Source organism: Anomaloglossus baeobatrachus, chromosome 5, assembly GCF_048569485.1.
Source record: "Anomaloglossus baeobatrachus isolate aAnoBae1 chromosome 5, aAnoBae1.hap1, whole genome shotgun sequence".
Lineage (NCBI taxonomy): Eukaryota > Metazoa > Chordata > Amphibia > Anura > Aromobatidae > Anomaloglossus > Anomaloglossus baeobatrachus.
The window spans coordinates 469,602,608-469,627,419 of record NC_134357.1 but is presented as its reverse complement, the minus strand read 5'-3'; the positions used below and the strand labels follow the sequence as shown (position 1 = coordinate 469,627,419).

General features: G+C 49.9%; 1 protein-coding gene across 10 annotated transcripts in view; it reads left to right on the top strand.

Moving 5' to 3' along the window:
* ZMYND8 (zinc finger MYND-type containing 8) overlaps window positions 1-24,812 on the top strand; it is a 163,713-nt gene that overhangs the window by 32,340 nt on the left and 106,561 nt on the right. For all 10 annotated transcript variants that reach the window (XM_075350625.1, XM_075350623.1, XM_075350621.1 and 7 more), the window contains 2 exons: window positions 5,545-5,604; window positions 12,247-12,395. In XM_075350625.1, coding sequence (XP_075206740.1) covers window positions 5,545-5,604; window positions 12,247-12,395 — 209 coding nt within the window. The remainder of the gene's footprint in view (window positions 1-5,544; window positions 5,605-12,246; window positions 12,396-24,812) is intronic.

Below are 24,812 nucleotides of genomic sequence, written 5' to 3'. Positions count from 1 at the left end.
GTGCGGTAATGATGGGGGCGGTAGTGCCGGGGTGTGTGCAGTGATGATGGGAGCGGTAGTGCCGGGGTGAGTGCAGTGATGATGATGGGGGCGGTAGTGCCGTGGTGTGTGCAGTGATGATGGGGGCGGTAGTGCCGGCGGTGTATGCGGTGATGATGGGAGCGGGAGTGCCGGGGTGTGTGCAGTGTTGATGGGGGTGGTAGTGCCGGGGTGTGTGCGGTGATCATGGGGGTGGTAGTGCCAGGGTGTGTGCGGTGATGATGGGGGTGGTAGTGCCAGGGTGTGTGCAGTGATGATGGGGGCGGTAGTGCCGGGGTGTGTGCGGTCATGATGAGGGCTATCTCTGCTTAACGCAACGCATTATTTCACATGAATCTATTGCATTTATATCACACTATTTACAACGCATCCGTCACATGTGTTACACAACGCATTGTGACGGATGCCGCTCAACGCAAGTGTGAAAGTAGCCTTAGGCGGGCTTTGCACGTTGCGACATCGCAAGCCGATGCTGCGATGTCGCACGCGATAGTCCCCGCCCCCGTCGCAGCTGCGATATCTTGTGATAGCTGGCGTAGCGAAATTTATCGCTACGCCAGCTTCACATGCACTCACCTGCCCTGCGACCGTCGCTCTGGCCGGCGACCCGCCTGCTTCCTAAGGGGGCGGGTCGTGCAGCGTCATAGCGACGTCACACGTCAGGCGGCCAATAGCGGAGGAGTGGCGGAGATGAGCAGGATGTAAACATCCCGCCCACCTCCTTCCTTCCGTAGCCGCCGCAGGTAAGGAGATGTTCCTCGCTCCTGCGGCTTTACACACAGCGATGTGCGCTGCCGCAGGAACGAGGAACAACATCGTACCTGTCGCGGCATCGCAATTATGAAAAAGTCGGAGCCTGCAGCGATGATACGATAACGACGCTTTTGCGCTCGTTAATCGTATCATCTCGGCTTTACACACAACGATGTCGAAAGTGACGCCGGATGTGCGTCACTTACGATTTGACCCCACCGACATCGCACGTGCGATGTTGCAACGTGCAAAGCCGCCCTTAAAGCCTGGATGCTGGATGGAGAGTGATGACAACTTGTCTCTTCAGAATTCCCCATAGGTGTTTGGTTGGTTCAGATCCGGAGACACTTGGACACTGAATCACTTTCACCCTGTTTTTCTTCACAATTGCAACAGATGTGTGTTTTGGATCATTGTTATTTTGGAAAGGTGCACGTCTACTAAGGGCACAGAGCGATGGCAGCATCTTCTCTTTCAATCAAGAGCAGTACATTTGTTAAATCATGATGCCCTCAATGAAATGTAGCACCAGCACACTCATGGAGCCCCACATAAGCACACTGCCCTCACCATGTTCCACTGTTGGCACCAGACAACATTCTTTGTACTTCTCACCTTTGCAACTTCATAAAGTTTTGAAGCCATCAGTTTAATTTATCTTTGTTTCTTCACAGTATAGAGTCCCAGTAGTCTTAATATTTTTCAGCATTGGCCTTGACAAATTTTGGACTGCCTTTTTAGTGTATGGGTTTTAGGAGAAGCTTCCTATGTGGATGACCCCCCCATGCATGCTTTTACTCTGCAGGGTACGTTATATTGTGTCACAGAACCCCGCCCCCCCAGGTTTGGTTTTGAATTTGCATGTCAATTTTCTTCAACCCCCCCTCATCAGAAAACGCTCCTGTGTAGGTGGTAGCCTCCATGGTCAGCCTGGACGTATCTGAGAGATTTTTCATGTTTGTTAAATTTTTGGATCACTTTTGCTGCAGTGTTCTGACTGATAAGTAAAGCTTTGCTGATCTTATTGTAGCCTTCACCTTTCTTGTGCAAAGAAATTATTTTCTTTCTCAGGTCTTGAGACACTTCTCTTCCATGTGGTGCTATTGCAGACCGCATGAAATGGGAAGGTGTTTTATTTGTTGAGTAACTCCTTTTTATAGTCACCTGTCTGCTCAACACCTACCTAATGAATACTGTATTTTTCAGATTATAAGGCACACTTTTCCTGTCAAAAATTTGGGAGGAAAATGAGAGTTGCATACAGCTTACCGGGAGGTGGAAAATTGGCCCGGGGGCTGTGCAGCTGGCTGCCTCTCTGTGCGGGCAGCCGGCTGGCTGTGCTGTCTGTACGGGCTGCGGTGGTTGTTTGGAGCAGGGCGGTGCGGCAGGTGTCCCAGATGCTGTGGCTCCAAGTGATGGCACCCGGAGTCGGCGCGTGCGCAGATGAATCTCTCGGCTCAAGATCTTGCTGGCCTGCTCGACACAGCCAGCACAACCTCCGCTGCCAGCGCAGCCCCAACCGCTGCCAGCGCAGCCCCAACCACTGCCAGCGCAGCCCCAACCGCTGCCAGCGCAGCCCCAACCACTGCCAGCGCAGCCCCAACCACTGCCAGCGCAGCCCCAACCACTGCCAGCGCAGCCCCAACCACTGCCAGCGCAGCCCCCATCAGCAATATTCCTGTGACCCTCTGGTAAGAAAACACCGGAGTATAAAACGGACCCCATTATTATTATTTTTATTTTTTTTTAAATTCTAAATTTGGGGTGCGTCTTTTATAAAATGGAAAATACGGTAATTAGACTTAGATGTTTGGATGAGTTCTTGTCTATAATACATTTTTAGTGTAAACATTAGCTTTGCTCCCAATACTTGGGGTGTACTAATCTTTGCTATGTGATCATGAATTAATTTGTTAGAAAAATGTACTTTTATTTGGAGTGCAAAATAACAAAATCTTGTTTACAATCAATGGTCCCCCTTTGTGCAAGTATCTTGTGGTATTGTATTCCATTGATTCTGAAAGGAAACAAAAAGTTTTCTGAGAGATCTGTTGGAGTGAACTCATTTATGCTGGACACCTAAAATCAGTCCAGGATAAGTAATTTAAGGCGGGCTTTGCACATTGCAACATTGCAAGCCGATGCTGCGATGTTGCACGCGATAGTCCCTGCCCCCGTCGCAGCAGCGATATCTTGTGATTCCTGGCGTAGCGAACATTATCGCTACGCCAGCTTCACATGAACTCACCTGTCCTGCGACGTTGCTCTGGCCGTTGACCCGCCCCCTTCCTAAGGGGGCGGGTCGTACAACGTCAGAGCGACATCACACGGCAGGCGGCCAATCAAAGCGGAGGGGTGGAGATGAGCAGGACGTAAACATCCCGCCCACCTTCTTCCTTCCGTTTAGCCGGCAGCGGCAGGTAAGGTGATGTTCCTCGCTCCTGCGGCTTCATACACAGCGATGTGTGCTGCCGCAGGAACGAGGAACAACATCGTACCTGTCGCGGCAGCGTAATTTTTTTGAAAAAGTCGGAGCCTGCACCGATGATACGATAACGACGCTTTTGCGCTCGTTAATCGTATCATCTAGGATTTACACACTACGATGTCGAAAGTGATGCCGGATGTGCGTCACTTTCGATTTGACCCCACCGACATCGCACGTGCGATGTTGCAACGTGCAAAGCCGCCCTTAGGCTGGGGCCACACGGGGACTACTGCGATCCCCTTGCATGAGACTCGGCTCGTGCTGGCAGTACAGCAGAGCCGAGTCTCATGCTTGTGTCCTTGCAACTGAGGTCCGTTAGTGCGAGCAGACCTCAGCTGCGGGGGGCGGGCCGGCACTCAGGAGGGGAGGGAGGGATTTCTCTCCCTCTCGCCTGTGTAGCCGGCTATAGACATTCTCGCTCTGCACGCACGGTACACCGGTGTACCGCGAGTGCAGTGCGATTTTTCTCTCGCCCCATTCACTTGAATGGGTGCGAGAGAAAGAGTCTCGGATTACAATCGCAGCATGCTGCGATTGTTTTCTCGGTCCGATTAGGGCTGAGAAAACAATCGCTCATGTGTGCTGTCACACAGGCTAGAATTGGTCCGAGGGGAATGCGATGTTTTATCGCACTCCACTCGCACCGATTTTCTCGCCGTGTGGCTTAGGCCTCAGAGTTACATCTTGTAAGGCCCACTTCGAGGGTTTTTTGTGTTTTTTCATGCATTTTTCCTTGCTTCTTTTAATCCATAAAAGCAAGGAATAAGCATCCCAGCAAAGTATATGAAAATCCTGACTTGCTGTACACAAGCTCCTTTTTCTTGCAGATTTTGTTGCTGAAAAAAGAAGCAGCATGTCATTGTTTCTGTGTTGATTTCCTGCATGTCTATAATTCACACCTGCAGTGCTTTATCACTATAGGGAATTATAGAGCAGCACTTTGCCTCAGCAGTGTGTGCGAGGCTCTCCTTAGCTCAGTAACCCCGGGTCGTCACGGTGACGACCCATGGCTACTATGGCAGCGATCGGATCCCTGTAATCGCAATTCAGGGACCCGATTGCCAGGGAGAGGTTAACAATTCCTCTCCCTGCCTTCTGAATTCTGCGATTGCACTGATTGCAGCATTCAGGAGGGCTAAAGGAAGCCTGTCACCAGATCTGGCGACTATAAGCTGCGGCCACAACCAATAAGCTCTTATATACAGCATTCTGAAATGCTGTATATAAGTGCCCATGCCACGCTGTATAGCGTGTAAAACACCTTTTTATATTACTCACCGGGGGGTGGTCCAATCCGATGGGTGTCGCTGCTCTCCAGTCTGACGCCTCCTCTCTGCTGCAGTCTCAGTCCTCCTATCAAGCCCAGGCCGGCATTGCGGTACTGCTCAGGCGCACTTTGATCTGCCCTGCTGAGGGCAGATCAAGGTACTGTAATGCACAGGCGTGAGGAAAGGTTAAACACCGCCCGCGTATTCGCACTACAATACTTTGAGCTGCCCTGAGCAGAGCATATCTGAGTGCGCCTGCTCACGACCTACATGCCGGCCAGTATATATGAAGTAGGACGCGTCATGCACACATGCCTCAGAGGAAGGAGAACAGCGATCGCCGCAGACAGAAGCTGCCGGACCAGAGAGCAGCGACGCCCATCGGACCGGACCGCACCCCGGATGTGTATTACAAAGTGTTTTTTACATTATACGGAGTGATCTGGGCTCTTATATACAGTATTCCAGAATACTGTATATAAGAGCTCAGTGGTGGTGGCAGCTTAGTCGCCAAATCTGGTGACAGGTTCCCTTTTAAACTGGCTGGAGTGGTGCAGGGACTGTTCCTGACAATGAGGGCCAGGTCCCGGCTTTAACATCAACTGGCGACCCGGTGGCGATCATGGGGGTACAGCACCTGAACCCACGCAATCGCCATGACTTAGAAAAGCACAAAAAAGAAGCATATTCTAAAACGCGCAAATGCAATAAAAAAATTACACGTTTTTTTTTCTGCTACGTTTTTTGTGCCAGTATTATACTTCAGAGCTGCACTCACTATTCCTCTAGTGCAGTCACTGTGTACATACATTACATTACTTATTCTGTACTGATTCTGAGTTACTTCCTATATTATACTCCAGAGCTGCACTCACTATTCTGCTGGTGGAGTCCCTGTGTACATACATTACATTACTTATTCTGTACTGATTCTGAGTTACTTCCTATATTATACTCCAGAGCTGCACTCACTATTCTGCATGATTTGTCTTGCAGGTCCTGCTGTTGCGTACCCAGAGGGCTTACCACAGGAACATGGAGACAGTCAACAGTCCAGTGAGTAACGGCCATCTTGGCGTATTATCTGTGCAGACTCCTTTTTATAATTTCGCATACTTTATTTTCACTGCGATGGTACCTTGGAGCCCACATCTTTAAACTGTTTGAGGCTCAGTCGCAGGTCACACAATTTTAACCATACAAAAATGTGCAGCATGTGATGCTATTAATTTTTATGTTTGGGAGGATAGACACAATGCTACAACCAAACTGACCCCGTTATTCCTGTCAGGTGCCGCCTGTCTCCCTCATGCGATGGATCTGTTTTCTGTTCGAAATCCATTTCAGGCCCTGTGCGCACTAGAAAATGGAATTTTCTTAAGAAAATTCTGCACCCTCTAAAAGATTACCGCACCTGCAGTAAAAAAAAAAATGCCGCAAACCGCATGTGATTTTACTGCGATTTGCTGCAAATTTTCCGCAGGTTGGTCCCTGCGGTTTTTTACCATTTATCTATGGCAAAAACCGCAGGTACCTGCAGAAAAGAAGTGACCTGCACTTTCTTTTTGCTGCAGAAATTCTGCGGCAAAACCTGTAGGGGAAAAAACCGCAGTGTGTGCACAGGGCCTAAAATAGGAATTCTGTTTTTCTGTTCTGCTAACACCAGTGTGAAACCAGCCTTAAAGTGAATCTATTACCAGGTTTTTGATACCTAATGTGAGAGCAGTAAAATGTAGATAGACACCATGATTCTAGCAATATGTCACTTACTGGGCTGCTTGCTGTAATTTTGATAAAAACACTATTAGGCTATGTGCCCACGTTGCGTATTTGCGTAGAGTTACGCTGAATGCGTCCTGCGTCCCCAGCACAATCTATGAAGATTGTTTATAACCCATGCGCACGTTGCGTTTTAGAACGCAGCGATTTGCATGCTGCCAAAACGCTGCGTTCTAAAAAACAACATGTCACTTCTTTTGTGCGTTTTGGTTGCAATGTTGGTCTCTCTCTCTGTCTGTCTGTCGGTCTCTGTCTTCCTGTCGGTCGGTCTCCCTTTCTCTGTGGGTCTATCCCTCTCCCCCCTTTTCATACCCACCGATCACTGACCGAACACCGGCGCGGCGCTGCACGGCTGTCGCACTGCGGCGGCTTCTCCAGCTTTTGAAAATGCCGTCCGCTTATTATTCAATCTCGTATTCCCTGCTTCCCCCGCCCACCGGCGCCTATGATTGGTTGGAGTCAGACACGACCCCACGTTGAGTGACAGCTGTCTCACTGCAACCAATCACAGCCGCCGGTGGGCGGGTCTATGTAGTGCAGTAAAATAAATAAGTAATTAAAAAAAAAACGGCATGCGGTCCCCCCCAATTTTGATACCAGCCTAGATAAAGCCACACGGCTAAAGGCTGGTATTCTCAGGATGGGGAGCCCCATGTTATGGGGAGCCCCCCAGCCTAAAAATATCAGCCAGCAGCCGCCCGGAATTGCCCCATCGATTAGATGCGACAGTCCCGGGACTCTACCCGGCTCATCCAGAACTGCCCTGGTGCAGTGGCAATCTGGGTAATAAGGAGTTAATTGCAGCCCATAGCTGCCACTAAGTCCTATGTTAATCATTGCAGGCGTCTGAGACACCCCCAATGATTAACCTGTAAGTGAAAGTAAATAAACACACACACCCAAAAAAATGCTTTATTTGAAGTAAAAGACAAAAAAACACCCTCTTTCACCACTTTAAAATCCCCAAACACCCCTCCGGGTCCGGCGTAATCCACACGAGGTCCCACGACGCATCCAGCTCTGCTATATGAAGCTGACAGGAGCGGCTGTAGAACACATCCGCTCCTGGAAGCTCCAGGCAGCAACTGAAGTGAGTCACACTGTCCACGGAGACGTCACTCAGGTTACCCGCGGCCACAGGTCTCGGGTGGAGGACTCGAGCTAGCGGCGAGTAACCTGAGTGACGGCACTGGTGATTGCGCGGTTCAATTCAGTCACTCAGGAGATTTGCGGTCACCGGTGAGTCCTTCACCTGTGATCGCAAATCAAGCCGCAGCACACGCACAGAGCCGCGCGATCACAATGAAGTCGGGTGAGTTCATTCTGATTGCGTGGCCCTGTCCCGCAGCCATCCATGTGCTCTTTTTGACAGTCCGGTCCCACTCTGCTCTGCTGCAAGTCTATGGGGATGCAGCAGAGCCGAGTGGGACTGCACTGTCAAAAATGTGCGTTCTGGATGCTTTTCCCATGGCAGAGCAAGCATCCAGAACGCAGGAATTCTGCAGTTACAATGCGTCTCAGAACGCAGCTTTTCGGCTGCGTTCTGAGACACACATGCGGTGACTTACACGTTGCGTAATAGAACGCAACGTGGGCACATAGCCTTATACTTGCTGCAGATTATCACTCGAAAACTAGAAAACCTGCTGCCAGGTTAATTCTGTATATTCATGAACTCTGTATAACCCTGCCCACACCACTGATTGGCAGTAGTGTGGGCGGGGTTATACAGGGCTGAGCATTCAGAGAACTGCCAGATCTGTAAAAGATAACCTAGTGATTTATCAAAATTACAGCAAGGAGACTGGTAAATGACACATTGCTGGAATCTGGGTCTCTGCATCTTCATCATGTTGCTCGCAGATGTAGTAACGAAATCTGGTGACACCTTCCCTTTAACACTAGAAGTCCCAGAGAGGGGTCATTTTGACATTTCTACCATTGGAATCCTACGGAGCTCGAAATTTCTGGGACGTCTAGTGTTAAAGGGGTGGTCTGGGACCTATTCTTAGGATAGGTGATCAGTGTGTGACCCCTGCCGATCAGCTGTTACCGGTGCCTCTGGCCATAACTACTCGGCTTTGGAGCTGCACAACACAGCCCCATCAACTTAGACTTAGTGGCCACTGTTGGGTACCGTATATCAGTCCCCCCATTGTAATCTATAGGTGGAAGATATGCAGTACCCAGCTGTAGCCACTATTTTGTCGACAGAGCTGTGATGTGCAGCTCCGAAGGGGAGTAGTTCTCGCATCCACAACGGCTGATTAGCAGGGTTGCCGGGTGTCACACCACCACCTATAAGACATGTTAAAGTTTCAGACAAGCTCTTTGAAGCCCCTAATATATTTATTAGACTAAAGTTGGCCGAACTCGACGATATCTGCAGGATCTCTGCAGTGGCTTTCTGGCTCTCCACCTACAGATGATGACTTGGAGAGAAGAAAGCCGGACTGATGGGTTTCCAATTGCTGATCCTTTTTCCCTCAAGATAAGTGGCTTCCAGGGACGTTGGCTGGAGGCTCTCACTGAGAATTTGTCCGTGTCTTCCTGTGTATGGGGGAGTCGAGGGAGAAGACTGAACAACAGTCTGGCTGACGCCTATGTCACATGTCTGGGGACTGCTACAGATGACGGCCTCGGTGTGCTCTGATATTTGCCGCTACACGTTGGCCATGAAATGCACTAGTGCTTGCTGAGATTGCACCTTCCCCTGAATGGCTGTGAAATGCTGCACACAGGAAGTCTGCTGCTGTCATTGCTGCCTCTTATTATTCCTGGAATCCGGCTTTGTCCTGCTTCTCTAATGACTTCCCACAATCCTTTGCAGCTGTAACCTGATCCTGTCATGCGCTACCTAGATTCTCGCACAGGAAACATTACAAGACATGGCCAAGTCTGTGCACACCCACCTCCTGTAATCATCGCAATGCCACCTTATATTCCTACTGGCTTAGATTTACACCACCTCTTTTATACCCCAGCCACATCCAGAGCTGCAACCTGTGATTAGTGCTGGAGGATTCTCGCTGCCTTCCATTACTGTGACTGCAGCTCTGGATGTGACTAGTGCTTAATACTTGGTGTATCTCAATGCACTATAGGAGAAGCAAATTGTGTTTGGTTATAACATGTATTTTATCTATGTAATAAGGCTTCTGGCCACACAGGTTTTTTGTAAAAATATGTCATAACCTATAACTTAACAGTGGCAATCTATTCGGTTGGTGACAGACATGTGGGCACCATGTCCTGGTGTTGCCCAGAGAAATGATTATTAGCTATATCCAAAAGGTAAGTCGTTCTGTGTATAACATACACCCCCCATCCCCCACATCATAAGAATCGGAAGAGAACTTGACTTTTAAGACATCAAACAAACCTCAAAACGTGACTTTGTGGTCACAGCAGCCGCCTCGTATGTTCCCCACTGATAGACGCCTGAACATCTGTTCTCACCGGCGTGTTAAGTACTACAAGGTCCAGGAATTCCTCTTATGTCACGCTGGAAGTGAGAAACTTCAAGTACCAAGTCCTCATAACTGCGTAGATGGCTGGTCTGGGCACAACGGGGGCGGCATATTGCCAACTTTACACTTTGTGAATGTCTCTTGACTACGGGGGGCTACATCTGGCCGTAGACATGAGGGATAGGTGAGTTTTATTCCTCATGAGGAGCACAAGTAAATCACGAAGTGAGCACTGCCGAGTTGTTGTGCCCCTTGTGTGCCCTCAGCACGGTGCCTGCCTGACAGTGTGCTTTCAGTGCATCAGCATGAAAGAGGACACTACTTTTGGCCACGCACATCATTAGGATTTACTTCTGTGCTCAGGTCGTCAAGCTCAGAAATGGTCATTACCCATCTGTGACAGAACAGAAAATGAGTGGAAAAAAATTGGCATCAGTGGCAGATTTTGCAAAGGTTGAAAGGTGCAGTGAAAGTCTTCAGCCTAAACCCGGAGCACATGGATGAGCTTAACTAAAATCCCCACCTATTTGCTGCTACAGTAAGAAGCTGCACCTTTTCTGCCCAGAAAGCTCTATATCGTGTGAACATGTGCTGACTGTAGTAGAAATCCTAGGTTTGGACTTTGGTCTGGGGTCTAAGTCCTTACATGAGGAAAATCTCAATTGTACCAGTCTATTACTCTGGTAAATTCAAGAAATAACCCAAAAGCAGGAGTCAGCTACCCAGGCAGCAAAAAGTTAACTGTTGAGGACTTTTCTTTCCAACAAAGGGGTCACAGTGTGTTTGGTGAGGGGGTGGCGATCTGTGACCCCTGACTTCCTTTCCACTTTGGAGGTCAGCTGCAATCCAGGACCAGCCCCAGATTAGCTTGTATATCGGTGCTGCCACCGTGTGTTCGCAGATTTACTTGTAGCCTTTACTAGTGGCCTCCATCTAGAGCAGTATAGTGGCTTGTACGATACACTCTGTCTGCTGAGTTCGTTAATGATAATCACCTGTTACAGGGAACTTGATCATTTTAGCTCAGTTTGACGAGGATCCCCCATTTTTACTACTGCACAAAGCTAGTGTAATGTGTTGGAGCACATTATCACTACAGAACCAGGCTGAAGAGGGAAAAACGCCTTGGCTTATCAGGGAAGTGATGGCTCGGGGAGTTGGTGCATACAGCTCGCAGTCTGGGTCTTCTAATACATGTGTGAGCTCAATGGCTTTTAGGTAAAACTCTTGGAGAAAAATAGCTCCCTCTTTTTTGTTCTTTGTTTTTTTTTCCTGGGAGATTATGCACCATGCGGGAAACCTACAATAGCCTCTACATATTAAAACACATGCACTCTTGGTCGGGCTGTGCATTTGTAACGCTCGACGGGGCAGGTGGTTAAGCTACTCGTTGCCGGGCCTTTTCGAGTCGGGTCAGGCGATGTCACAGGTGGCCTTGTCTGGTTCCGTTGCCCCGAGGCGTACAGCAAATGGTGGGGGAAGCGGGGTATTTGGGAGAGTTTGTTGTGACGCCACTTGCGGCGAGGGAGTAGCCGCCGCTGCAGAATCCCTCGCCGGGGCAGGTGTTATGGCAGCTGGGATGGTGTCGCTCCCCACAGGCGGAGTGGCCCCGGGTGGATGAAGAGGGTTTTAATGGCCGTTGGCGCCTAAGCGCTGGGCGGCGATGCCGGTAAGGAAGAGCCAACACAGTCTCTGCGGTTCAGGGTGTAGCTTACTCACAACTTAGCTGCCAACCCAGTCACACTGGTCACCGCCGTTATGGGCTCCGGTCAATCGCAGGCAGGTAAGGGGCCAACACCGGTGTTTTGTTAGAGAAGGAGAGAGTCCTATTTCTAGGGTGTCCCCCTCCGTAGTTGGGTACCCTGGCTGAGCTCCCGCTCCAAGCCCCGGGCCTAATAAAGTCCAAGTTTTCCAGAGATGTCTTGTCAGAACAATGGTCCCGACGGATTTCCTTTTTGTGAGTGTGTTGCGCCTATTTCTACCCCAGGTGGACCCCGCCCCCCAGGTGGCTGGCTTCAGTGACCAGGGAAGTCCCATGTATCATGATGGCCACCCCCCTGCCTACCCTGAGCCATCCAACCTTGTGAGAAGGCTCCTATGCTGTATGTAGTGTGTGGATGTGGAACACCGGTGATTAAACCCCCCCCCTTACCATGGGCATGGTGGGGACCGGAGACCGTGAACAGCAAAATGAATGATCAACGAACAACTATTCAAAGGCGTACGGGCTCCTTATGTGCCCCTGTTTGAAAGTTGGGCCCTTGTAGGAGTGCCCATTTGGGGCATTTAGCCTGTACCGCAGAGTGCGATTCCTCACCCCTCTTAATATTTCCCTTTCATGTTTTTTAGGTATGCACAGCAGCTTGACTCTTGAAGGCTAGACCTGTATGTCCTGGGTCGGATGCTTGCTAACTGGGATATGTAAACCCAAGTTTTTGTCTCATTTCAGACCCAGGCTCCGTTGAGCGACCTGGGCAGAAAAGAAAATGCCCCAGCCCCCAACATTCATCCAATGGACACTCCCCACAAGACGCATCCAGCAGCCCAAGTAAAAAGAAGAAGAAACCGGGAATGTTGAACAGTCACAACAAAGACCAGGTATGGAGAATATGCGCAGCCCCCTGATTTAATATTACTGTGTCCATGACTGACTGCCCCATGTTCCCGCTGCCTCGTAGTGACAAAATCTACAGCCTCTGGGAATTCGATCTAAGAGCCATTCACTGGTTAACTATTTTATTAGGTAGATGTTTTTGGGTTCCTCTCTCCTTCACTGACCCATTCCTGGATCCTCTACAACACTTGTCTACCATGTGCTAAGGACATTAAAATTCCTAATAATAACCTTGTACCAGTGTAAACTGGTCACTTTTGCTGTTCTGGTTCCCTGTGTTATCCTGGTAGGCTTTACATCATTTCTGGGATACAGAGTCCTTACCCTCCATCTATGGACACGTGCAGTGGTCGCTATATTGTACCCGCCCAAGACGGCATCATGTCTCCATCATCCGGGTCATCTGCTGAGCTATCCGTTTACTACTTTTTGCCCTATAAAAAGTACATATGGATGTTGCCCATATTCATCCATCCCTCCCCAGAGATACAGCCAGTGACGCCTGCCCTGTATCCATATTTCTAGATCATATATGCAATTGGGTAGCTGCAGCGTAAAGTTTAATGGAACGCACAGCTGAAAGATTTCTTAAATCCACCTCATGGCTGCCACAAATGTGGCCAGCTATTGAGGACGTTATTTCGGCAGTCTTTCATATTCACCATTTCTATAGATAAGGCTGTGAATATGTATTATTTGTGAGTATCTCTTGTCCTCCCTCAGATTATATTGGGGAGGACTTCGTACCCAATATTTGGTATGGGCTGCAGCTTCCATTGCTCCCATATACTTGAAAGAACACTTCCGTCCATCTTACACCTCTGCAGCAACCAAGCAAGAATGATTGTCATTTGTTTCCCCTTATACGTCCCAGTGTTACTGAGTAAAGAGAATAAAAGTCATGTCATGTTTTTTGTAACTGTCCAAAAAAGTATGAAAATAGATCTGTATTGTGAAAAGAATCATGGCTTTGTCACCCTGTAAATGCTCATCGGCTCGGGGAGATTTCTGTGCATCATCCTAAATTCTGCTGCTTGTGTATCCAGACTTAGTCGTTGTGGAAAAAGCATGTTTTTCTTTTTGTTTGTTTTTTTTTTCCAGCAAAATTTGCTGCATTGTTGTGTTTTTTTGTATTTTTTTTTATTTTAAAGTATTATTGCTTCAGCTACATTATTTCATGTTCGATGATTATCTTCTTTGTACACTGCCTGACCTAACATATTGCACAATTGACAAGCTCTCGGCTGTTTGCAATAAACCAATGAAACAAGAACATGTACATAGCTCAACATAACTAGTACGGTATAACAAGTGGTTTCTCCAAATTCACCACAAAGTGTTACTTTTACTGACCAATGGAGTCTCAGAATTTATTCAGCCGTCTTTAGTACTTAGCAGAGCATCTTTTGCTGTTATAACCAAATGTGATACATAGACAAACATCAGCCAATTGGTAGCCTTCCAGAGGAAATTTAGCCCATTGCTCAGGGCAATGGCATCCAGTGCATTAATATATTATATAAACTATTTTTGGTATTACTGTAATCTTACTGACGTAGAGAATCATATTTATTGGGTATTTTTATACAATTGGAAAAAAAAATGAAGGGTGAGTTTCTATCACTAGTACAGTACATTATATGGTAATTTGAATGGTGTCATTAAAAACTACCACTCACCTCAGAAAAATCAGCTCTCATACGTCTATGTTGAAGGGAAAAATAAGAGTTATAGCTTTTGCAACAAGGGGAGGGAAATACAAAACAAATAATGTCCGGGTCCTTTAAAGGAGTTAAAGAATGCATCTGCCGCATATTGACAAAGGATTAGCCTCTGAGCCCGCTCTATACAGCCCTAGGCGACCTGTGATCAAAAATGTATGTCATGGGTAATTCACAAGTTTTATCCCGCCAAAGGTTTTCTATGGGGTTGAAGACAGGTGACTGTGATGGCCGCTCACTTCCAGGACTTTTTAGAATACAAACTTTGGTATACTTAGGTATACTTGGATTATTGTTCTATTGAAAGGTCTAATGGATTTCTTAATAATTGATTAAATACATCTTGCCCTCCATACACTGCAGGTTTTAAGTGCCAGAGTAAGCAAAGTAGCCCCAGAGCCTCATCAAACCCACGCAACGCTTCACTGTAGGCATTACTGAGGCCTTGACACGCTACACGTTAGGCATCACTGAGCCCCCTCAATGTTTCACGGTAGGCAACACTTATCCCGCCCCCTCCACGCTTCACTAGGCATCACTGAGCCCCTTCCGCGTTTCACTGTAGGCATCATTAAGCCCCACCATTGTTCACTGTACCATCGCTGAGCCCCCCTCATGCTTCACTGTAGCATCACTGAGCTCCCACCATCCTTGACTGTAGGCATCGCTGAGCACCCGCCATGCTTCCCTGTAGGCATCGCTGAGCCCCCCGCCATGCTTCCCTGTAGGCATCGCTGAGCCCCCCGCCATGCTTCCCTGTAGGCATCGCTGAGCCCCCGCCATGCTTCCCTGTAGGCATCGCTGAGCCCCCGCCATGCTTCCCTGTAGGCATCGCTGAGCCCCCACCATGCTTCACTGAACGCAGGGTGTTTTTTTTTAGCATATGCTTTAGTCTTTTTACTGCTGACAGATGTCGCTGATCAGTTGGCTCGAAAAGTTCCATTTTTGTTTTCTTGATCCACCAGACAGAATCCAAAACTTGTGGGGATTATTTATTTGCTTTTGGGCATTTGAAGCTGACATTTCTTGTATTTTTGGTTCAATAGTGGTCCGATGTCTTGGAGTTCTGGTATAGAGACGTTTAGCGTTTACTATATGCCTAAGACTAAGTGCCCACTATCTTTTTCAGGTATAAACTGATTAAAAAAACTTGTTAAAAAATGCTCAAAAGAATGAACAGATGCATTTCTATGTAAAAGGACTTGCTGCTATTTGTTCAAGCTTTTGAATGTTTTTTTTTTTCTTTTTTTAACCGCTTCAGGTTCTATAAATGCCAAGTGATTAAAATGGGAAAGGTCAAAACATCTTTTGGAGATTTTTGCCGTAGTTTTTGCTTTTTTAAAACAAATGCTTTTGGTTTCTTTATTATGAAGGGGAGTGAAGAAGACAGTAAAAAAAAAAAAAGACAATAAAAAAGTATGTGGAAAAGAAGGGAATTTTGTTACTTACCGTAAATTCCTTTTCTTCTAGCTCTTATTGGGAGACCCAGACGATTGGGTGTATAGCACTGCCTCCGGAGGCCACACAAAGCAATTACACTAAAAAGTGTAAGGCCCCTCCCCTTCTGGCTATACACCCCCAGTGGGATCACTGGCTCACCAGTTTTAGTGCAAAAGCAAGAAGGAGGAAAGCCAATAACTGGTTTAAACAAATTCACTCCGAGTAACATCGGAGAACTGAAAACCGTTCAACATGAACAACATGTGTACCCGCAAACAAACCAAAAATCCCGAAGGACAACAGGGCGGGTGCTGGGTCTCCCAATAAGAGCTAGAAGAAAAGGAATTTACGGTAAGTAACAAAATTCCCTTCTTCTTCGGCGCTCTATTGGGAGACCCAGACGATTGGGACGTCCAAAAGCTGTCCCTGGGTGGGTAAAGAAATACCTCATGTTAGAGCTGCAAGACAGCCCTCCCCTACGGGGAGGCAACTGCCGCCTGCAGGACTCTTCTACCTAGGCTGGCGTCCGCCGAAGCATAGGTATGCACCTGATAATGTTTGGTGAAAGTGTGCAGACTCGACCAGGTAGCTGCCTGGCACACCTGTTGAGCCGTAGCCTGGTGTCGCAATGCCCAGGACGCACCCACGGCTCTGGTAGAATGGGCCTTTAGCCCTGATGGAACCTGAAGCCCCGCAGAACGGTAGGCTTCAAGAATTGGTTCTTTGATCCATCGAGCCAGGGTGGCCTTAGAAGCCTGCGACCCCTTGCGCTTACCAGCGACAAGGACAAAGAGTGCATCCGAACGGCGCAGGGGCGCTGTGCGGGAAATGTAGATTCTGAGTGCTCTCACCAGATCTAACAAATGTAAATCCTTCTCATACCGATGAACTGCATGAGGACAAAACGAAGGCAAAAAAATATCCTGATTAAGATGAAAAGAGGATACCACCTTCGGGAGAAACTCCTGAATGGGGCGCAGCACTACCTTGTCCTGGTGGAAGACCAGGAAGGGAGCCTTGGAAGACAACGCTGCTAGCTCAGACACTCTCCGAAGAGATGTGATCGCTACCAGAAAAGCCACTTTCTGTGATAGTCTAGAAAGTGAAACCTCCTTCAGAGGCTCGAAGGGCGGCTTCTGGAGGGCAACTAGTACCCTGTTCAGATCCCATGGATCTAACGGCCGCTTGTACGGGGGAACTATATGGCAAACCCCCTGTAGGAACGTGCGCACCTTAGAAAGTCGTGCTAGACGCTTCTGAAAAAAGACGGATAGCGCCGAGACTTGCCCTTTAAGGGAGCCGAGCGACAAACCTTTTTCTAACCCAGATTGGAGGAAAGAAAGAAGGGTAGGTAATGCAAATGGCCAGGGAGACACTCTCTGAGCAGAGAACCAGGATAAGAATATCCTCCACGTTCTGTGGTAGATCTTAGCAGACGTGGGCTTCCTAGCCTGTCTCATGGTGGCAACGACCCCTTGGGATAAGCCTGAAGACGCTAGGATCCAGGACTCAATGGCCACGCAGTCAGGTTGAGGGCCGCAGAATTCCGATGGAAAAACGGCCCTTGGGACAGTAAGTCTGGTCGGTCTGGTAGTGCCCACGGTTGGCCGACCGTGAGATGCCACAGATCCGGATACCACGCCCTCCTCGGCCAGTCTGGAGCGACGAGTATGACGCGGCTGCAGTCGGATCTGATCTTGCGTAGCACTCTGGGCAAGAGTGCCAGAGGTGGAAACACATAAGGGAGCCGGAACTGCGACCAATCTTGCACTAGGGCGTCTGCTGCTAGAGCTCTTTGATCGCGAGACCGTGCCATGAATGTTGGGACCTTGTTGTTGTGCCGGGACGCCATTAGGTCGACGTCCGGCCTTCCCCATCGGCGACAGATTTCCTGAAACACGTCCGGGTGAAGGGACCATTCCCCTGCGTCCATGCCCTGGCGACTGAGGAAGTCTGCTTCCCAGTTTTCTACGCCGGGGATGTGAACTGCGGATATGGTGGAGGCCGTGGCTTCCACCCACATCATAATGCGCCGGACTTCCTGGAAGGCTTGCCGACTGCGAGTCCCTCCTTGGTGATTGATGTATGCCACCGCTGTGGAGTTGTCCGATTGAATTCGGATCTGCTTCCCTTCCAGCCACTGCTGGAAGGCTAGTAGGGCAAGAAACACTGCTCTGATTTCCAGAACATTGATCTGAAGGCTGGACTCCTGCTGAGTCCACGTACCCTGAGCCCTGTGGTGGAGAAACACTGCTCCCCACCCTGACAGACTCGCGTCTGTCGTGACCACCGCCCAGGACGGTGGTAGGAAGGATCTTCCCTGTGATAATGAGGTGGAAAGGAGCCACCACTGCAGAGAGTCCTTGGCCGTCTGGGAAAGGGAGACTTTCCTGTCCAGGGATGTCGACTTCCCGTCCCATTGGCGGAGAATGTCCCATTGAAGTGGACGCAGATGAAACTGTGCAAACGGAACCGCCTCTATTGCCGCCACCATCTTCCCGAGGAAGTGCATGAGGCGTCTTAAGGAGTGCGACTGACCTTGAAGGAGAGCCTGCACCCCTGTCTGTAGTGACCGCTGCTTGCTCAGCGGAAGCTTCACTATCGCTGAGAGAGTATGAAACTCCATGCCAAGATACGTTAGTGATTGGGTCGGTGACAGATTTGACTTTGGGAAGTTGATGATCCACCCGAACGCCTGGAGAGTCTCCAGTGCAAAATTCAGGCTGAGTTGGCATGCCTCCTGAGAGGGTGCCTTGACCAGTAGATCGTCCAAGTAAGGGATCACAGAGTGTCCGTGAGAGTGCAAGACTGCTACCACTGCTGCCATGATCTTGGTGAACACCCGGGGGGCTGTCGCCAGACCAAATGGCAGAGCCACGAACTGAAGATGTTCGTCTCCTATCACGAAGCGCAGAAAGCGTTGGTGCTCCGTAGCAATCGGCACGTGGAGATAAGCATCTTTGATGTCTATTGATGCTAGGAAATCTCCTTGGGACATTGAGGCAATGACTGAGCGGAGGGATTCCATCCGGAACCGCCTGGCGTTCACATGCTTGTTGAGCAGTTTTAGGTCCAGAACAGGACGGAAGGAGCCGTCCTTTTTTGGAACCACAAAGAGATTGGAGTAAAATCCTCGCCCCCGTTCCAGAGGGGGAACAGGGATCACGACTCCTTCTGCTCTTAGAGTCCACCGCCTGCAGCAGGGCATCTGCTCGGTTGGGGTGTGGGGAGGTTCTGAAGAACCGAAGTGGAGGCCGAGAACTGAACTCGATTCTGTACCCGCGAGACAAAATGTCTGTTACCCACCGGTCTTTGACCCGTGACAGCCAAATGTCGCAAAAGCGGGAGAGCCTGCCACCGACCGAGGATGCGGAGGGAGGAGGCCGAAAGTCATGAGGTAGCCGCCTTGGAAGCGGTTCCTCCATTTGCTTTCCTGGGGCGTGAGTGAGCCCGCCAGGAATCTGAGCTCCCTTGTCCTTTCTGAGTCCCTTTGGACGAGGAGAATTGGGGCTTGCCCGAGCCTCGAAAGGACCGAAACCTCGACTGCCACTTTTTCTGTTGAGGTTTACTTGCTCTGGGCTGTGGCAAGGAAGAGTCCTTACCCTTGGACTGTTTTATGATTTCAGCCAATGGCTCACCAAACAGTCTGTCTCTAGATAATGGCAAGCTGGTTAAGCATTTTTTGGAACCAGCATCTGCTTTCCAGTCCTTTAACCATAAGGCTCTGCGCAAAACCACAGAATTGGCGGCCGCCATAGAGGTACGGCTCGTAGATTCTAGGACAGCATTGATAGCATAGGTCGCAAACGCAGACATTTGCGAGGTTAGGGACGCCACCTGTGGCACTGCTGGATGCATGATAGCATCCACCTGTGCTAAACCAGCTGAAATAGCTTGTAGTGCCCACACGGCCGCGAATGCTGGAGCAAACGACGCGCCGATAGCTTCATAGACAGATTTCAACCAAAGGTCCATCTGTCTGTCGTTGGCATCTTTAAGTGAAGCGCCATCCTCTACTGCGACTATGGATCTAGCCGCAAGCTTGGAAATTGGGGGATCCACCTTTGGGCACTGGGTCCAGCGTTTGGCCACTTCAGCGGGAAAAGGATAACGGGTATCCTTAGAACGCTTAGAGAAACGCTTGTCTGGATGAGCGTCGTGCTTCTGGATTGATTCTCTGAAGTCAGAGTGGTCCAAAAAAGCACTTAATTTACGCTTGGGATACAGGAAATGGAACTTCTCCTGCTGTGCAGCTGCCTCCTCTGCAGAAGGGGCTGGGGGAGAAATATCCAACAGCCTATTAATCGCCGATATAAGGTCATTAACCATGGCGTCACCATCAGGGGCATCCAGATTGAGAGGGGCCTCAGGATTAGAATCCTGATCACCGTCCTCAGTCTCATCATAGAGAGATTCTTCTCGCTGAGACCCTGAGCAGTGTGATGACGTCGAGGGTCTTTCCCAGCGAGCTCGCTTAGGCTGCCTGGGACTGTCATCTGAGTCAGAGACTTCAGCTTGTGATGCTTGAGACCCCCTTGAAGTACGGATTAGTTCCAACTGAGGGGGACTAGAGAGCATAGCCACAGCAGTGTCCATGGTCTGAGGAACTGGCCTGGCCTGCAAGGTCTCCAGGATTTTTGTCATAGCCTCAGACATTTTATCAGCAAACACTGCAAAGTCTGTCCCCGTCACCGGGGCAGGGTTCACAGGCGTCTCTGCCTGGGCTACCACCACCATAGGCTCTGGCTGACGAAGTGCCACTGGGACTGAACATTGCACACAATGTGAATCATTGGAGCCTGCCGGTAGATCAGCCCCACATGCAGTACAAACAGTGTACACAGCCCGTGCCTTGGCAGCCTTGCGTTTTGCGGATGACATGTTGCTGCCTCCTCAGAGCAGTACAGGGTGTCCAGCCAAGAAGCGACCTTACAGTGCAACTATATATATATATATGGTACCAAGAAAAAAGTACACTAATATATCACTGAGGCACTAGTGGGGCCAGCACTACTGTGCAGCTTACCGCCCGCTTAGGAGCGGTGTGTGGTCGCCAGAAATCCCTCTAGTCTGGGTCTCCCAGAGCCTGCTGCCTCTCCCCAGCCAGATCGCATGTGTAATGGCTGCCGGCGTCCTTGTGGAGAGGGGGGGCGGGCCCTGGGCGTACACCGACGAAGAGCGGGAAGTCTGCTTCCCCTTGTGCCTAGTGAGAGGGCTGGAGCATGTAAATAAGGCTCCAGCCCTCGGCGCTGCCATTGAGCAGCGTCTCTCCCCTACCCTGATTGACAGGGTGGGGGCGGGAACGAAGCGGCGCTAGGCCGCAGAAGCCGGGGGCTAAAGTTAAAAGCGCCGCCGCCGTAAAAGCGCGGTCGGCGCAAAGCCCCCGGCGCACCACAAGTCGCAGCTGCGCCGCCGCTCCAGGAGCGGTCGGCGCAGTAGTTCCCAACACACAACGTCACTCAGCAAAGCTGCAGTGACCTAACCCCCAGCGTACAGCGCCACTGTCCCCGGCGCACTAGAACGCTCAGCAAGCCCTGAGAGTGTCCGTGCCTGCCGGGGACACAGAGTACCTGAAAGTTGCAGGGCCTTGTCCCTGAACGGCACTCCCGCTCCAAATCCAGCAGGTTCTCTGGGTCTGTGGATGGAGCCCGGCCCCAGGGCTTGGGGGCCGGCAAGATCCCACTTCCACAGAGCCCTCCAGGGGATGTGGAAGGAAAACAGCATGTGGGCTCCAGCCTCTGTACCAGCAATAGGTACCTCAACCTTACAAGCACCAACCGCGGGTGAGAAGGGAGCATGCTGGGGGCCCTATATGGGCCCTCTTTTCTTCCATCCGATAGAGCCAGCAGCTACTGCTGACTACAAACAGTGGAGCTATGCGTGGATGTCTGACCTCCTTCGCACAAAGCAGAAAACTGGTGAGCCAGTGATCCCACTGGGGGTGTATAGCCAGAAGGGGAGGGGCCTTACACTTTTTAGTGTAATTGCTTTGTGTGGCCTCCGGAGGCAGTGCTATACACCCAATCGTCTGGGTCTCCCAATAGAGCGCCGAAGAAAGTGCTTGTGGCCAAAATCGTTGGGAAAACCACTCTGGAAACAACCAAAAAAATGACATAAAGAACGCTTCGCTAAAAAAAAAAAAGCTAGTTTCCTGAAGCATTTTCTGCTTGAAAAAGTCAGTGGATTGGCCTGAGTTTAAACGGAACTACTCATCTGGAAAATTGCTATTATTATTATTATTATTATTATTTATTAAATATATAAATACAATATTAATATACCATTAATAAAATTATTATTATTCTATATGGAGCTAATCTTCAGGTTAATAGTGTTTTGAAACTTGCCCGGCGCTTGCACATTGAACCCCGCTGCCGGGAGGAAATTAATCCACCTGGTAGCGTACGGGTTTCAGTCACGGGGATGTGCCATCATGGGTTCAGTCACTGCTCTGTGTAGAGAAAGCAGCGGCTGTAACGGCGACCTCTACACTGACTGACAGCCGCTGAGCATCGGACCCTGCTATCAGTCAGTTTTGGGGTTGCGGTTACAGACACTGCTCTCCATACACAGAGCGGTGACTGAACCCTTGTGATTGAAACCCGAACGCTGCCGGGAGGAATGAAGTTCATTTCCTCCAGTCAGTGGGGTTTAATGTGCAGGCGCTGGGCAGCTTAATCTGCAGGTTAATAGTGTTTGAAACCTGTCCGGTGCCTGCACATGGAACCACGCTGTCTGAAGGAAATTAAGTTTAACCCTCCCTGTAGTGTTACGGTTTCAGTTACGGGGGCTGTGCCGGCGCGGGTTCAGTCATCGCTCTGTGTATGGAGAGTAAAGGCTGTAACCGCCCCCTGAACTGACAGTCGGGGTCTAGTGCTGTGTGGCTGTCAGTTAGAGCGGGGAGCGCAGTTACAGCTGCCGCTCTCCATACACAGTGCAGTGACTGAACCCACGCCTGTGGTCCTCGAGACTGACAAACGCTGCAGGAAGGCTTACAGTTAATTTCCTCCCGGCAGCGAGTGTCAATGTGCAGGTGCCAGGCAGATTTCAATGCTATTAACCTGCAGATTAGCCCCACATCTACAGGATGGGTGAGTGCGGAATTACTTTTTTCTCCACTCTGTTGACTTAGCCATATTACTACAATGCAGTCATGTCACAGTATCCCAATGGCTGGACTGGCTAAGGCTGCTTTCACACATCCGGTTTTTCGTGTGCGGCACAATCCGGCACTTTGCAGAAAAAACAAAACCCATTTTTTTTGCTGCCGGTTGCGTTTTTTTTTTGCATAGACTAACATTAGTGCCGCATTGTGCCACATGGGCTTGCGTTCGCTCCGGTTTTTGCCACATGCGGCAGATTTAGCCCATGCGGCGGCCGGATGGAACGTTGCCTGGCATGTTTTTTTTGTGCGGCAAAAAAAAAAACGCATCGCACCTCATCCGGCCGATGCGGCGCATTTTCCTATGCATGCCTATAGACGCCGGATGCGGCAAAAACCGCATCCGCCCGCCGCATGCGGTTTTTGCCACTGCGCATGCTCAGTAGCCTGCCGCAAAAACCGGACGGGCCGCATGTAAAAAACTTATGCAAAGGATGCAGTGTTTTCGCCGCATCCGTTGCATAGGTTTACAGTCGGATTGAGCCGCAGTGCTAAAACCGGAGGTGTGAAAGCAGCCTAAGGGGCACTTTGCACACTGCGACATCGCAGGTGCGATGTCGGTGGGGTCAAATTGAAAGTGACGCACTTCCGGCATCGCATGCGACATCGCAGTGTGTAAAGCCTAGATGATACGATTAACGAGTTAAAAAGCGTCGTAATCGTATCATCGGTGCAGCGTCGGCGTAATTCATAATTACGCTGACGCGACGGTCCGATGTTGTTCCTCGCTCCAGCAGCAGCACACATCGCTGTGTGTGAAGCCGCAGGAGCGAGGAACATCTCCTACCGGCGTCACCGTGGCTTCCGTAGGTTATACGGACGGAAGGAGGTGGGCGGGATGTTTACATCCTGCTCATCTCCGCCCCTCCGCTCCGATTGGCCGCCTGCCGTGTGACGTCGCAGTGACGCCGCACGACCCGACCCCTTAACAAGGAGGCGGGTCGCCGGCCACAGGGACGTCGCACGGCAGGTGAGTGTGTGTGTGAAGCTGGCGTAGCGATAATTTTCGCTACGCCAGCTATCACCACATATCGCTGCTGCGACGGGGGTGGGGACTATCACACTCGGCATCGCAGCATTGGCCTGCGATGTCGCAGTGTGCAAAGTGCCCCTAAGTTGTTTGATGCAATTTTATCTCATGCACACCTGCTACAAGTACTGACACCCTGGATTATTACATTGGGTGCTAGAGAAAAATGTGTGCTCTTATGGGGGATTTAATTCAGGGGGTGAATAATTCTGAGACTGCAGTAGTCGGTAAAAGTGTCATTTTAGGTTGTTTGGCAAATCACTTGTTGTCCATAGGCTGCTTTACACCAGACAATCTATCGTGCGATAGATCGTCGGGGTCACGGTTTTTGTGACGCACATCCGGCATCGCTGGCGATGCCGGCCTGTGTGACACCTCCTAGCGACGCAGTATCGCTCACAAATCGTGAGTCGTGTACTGGTCGCTAGGTTCCATAATATCGTTTAATTTAGTTGTTCATCGTTTCCGTGGTAGCACACGCCGCTCCGTGTGACACCCCGGGAACGATGAACAGCAGCTCACCTGCGTCACGCGGCCGCCGCCGGCTATGTGAAGGAAGGAGGTGGGCGGGATGTTTACGTCCCGCTCATCTCCGCCCCTCCGCTTCCATTAGCCGGCGGCCGTGTGACGTCGCTGTGACGCCGAACGTCCCTCCCACTCCAGGAAGTGGACGTTCGCCGCCCACAGCGTGGTCGCACGAGAGGTAAGTACGTGTGACGGGGGTTACCGAGTTTGTGCGCCACGGGCAGCGATTTGCCCGTGACGCAAAAAGGACGGGGGCGGGTACGATCGATTGTGAAATTGCACAATCGGTCGTACCGTGTAAAGCAGGCTTTAGTTGTTCAGTTCTTTACATAGTTTATTGCGAACAGCAGAAACCTAAAACATTTTCCTAATAAACCTAACTTGCAATGTAGGGGCTGGGTGAATTAAAACTCATAAACAACTTAATAATTTACCATTGCACATATAAGCATGTTGGCTGCAGAGTTATGTGCAGAAAATCCACGTTGTCTTAGAGGGATCTCGTCTACACGTTGTGGAAATT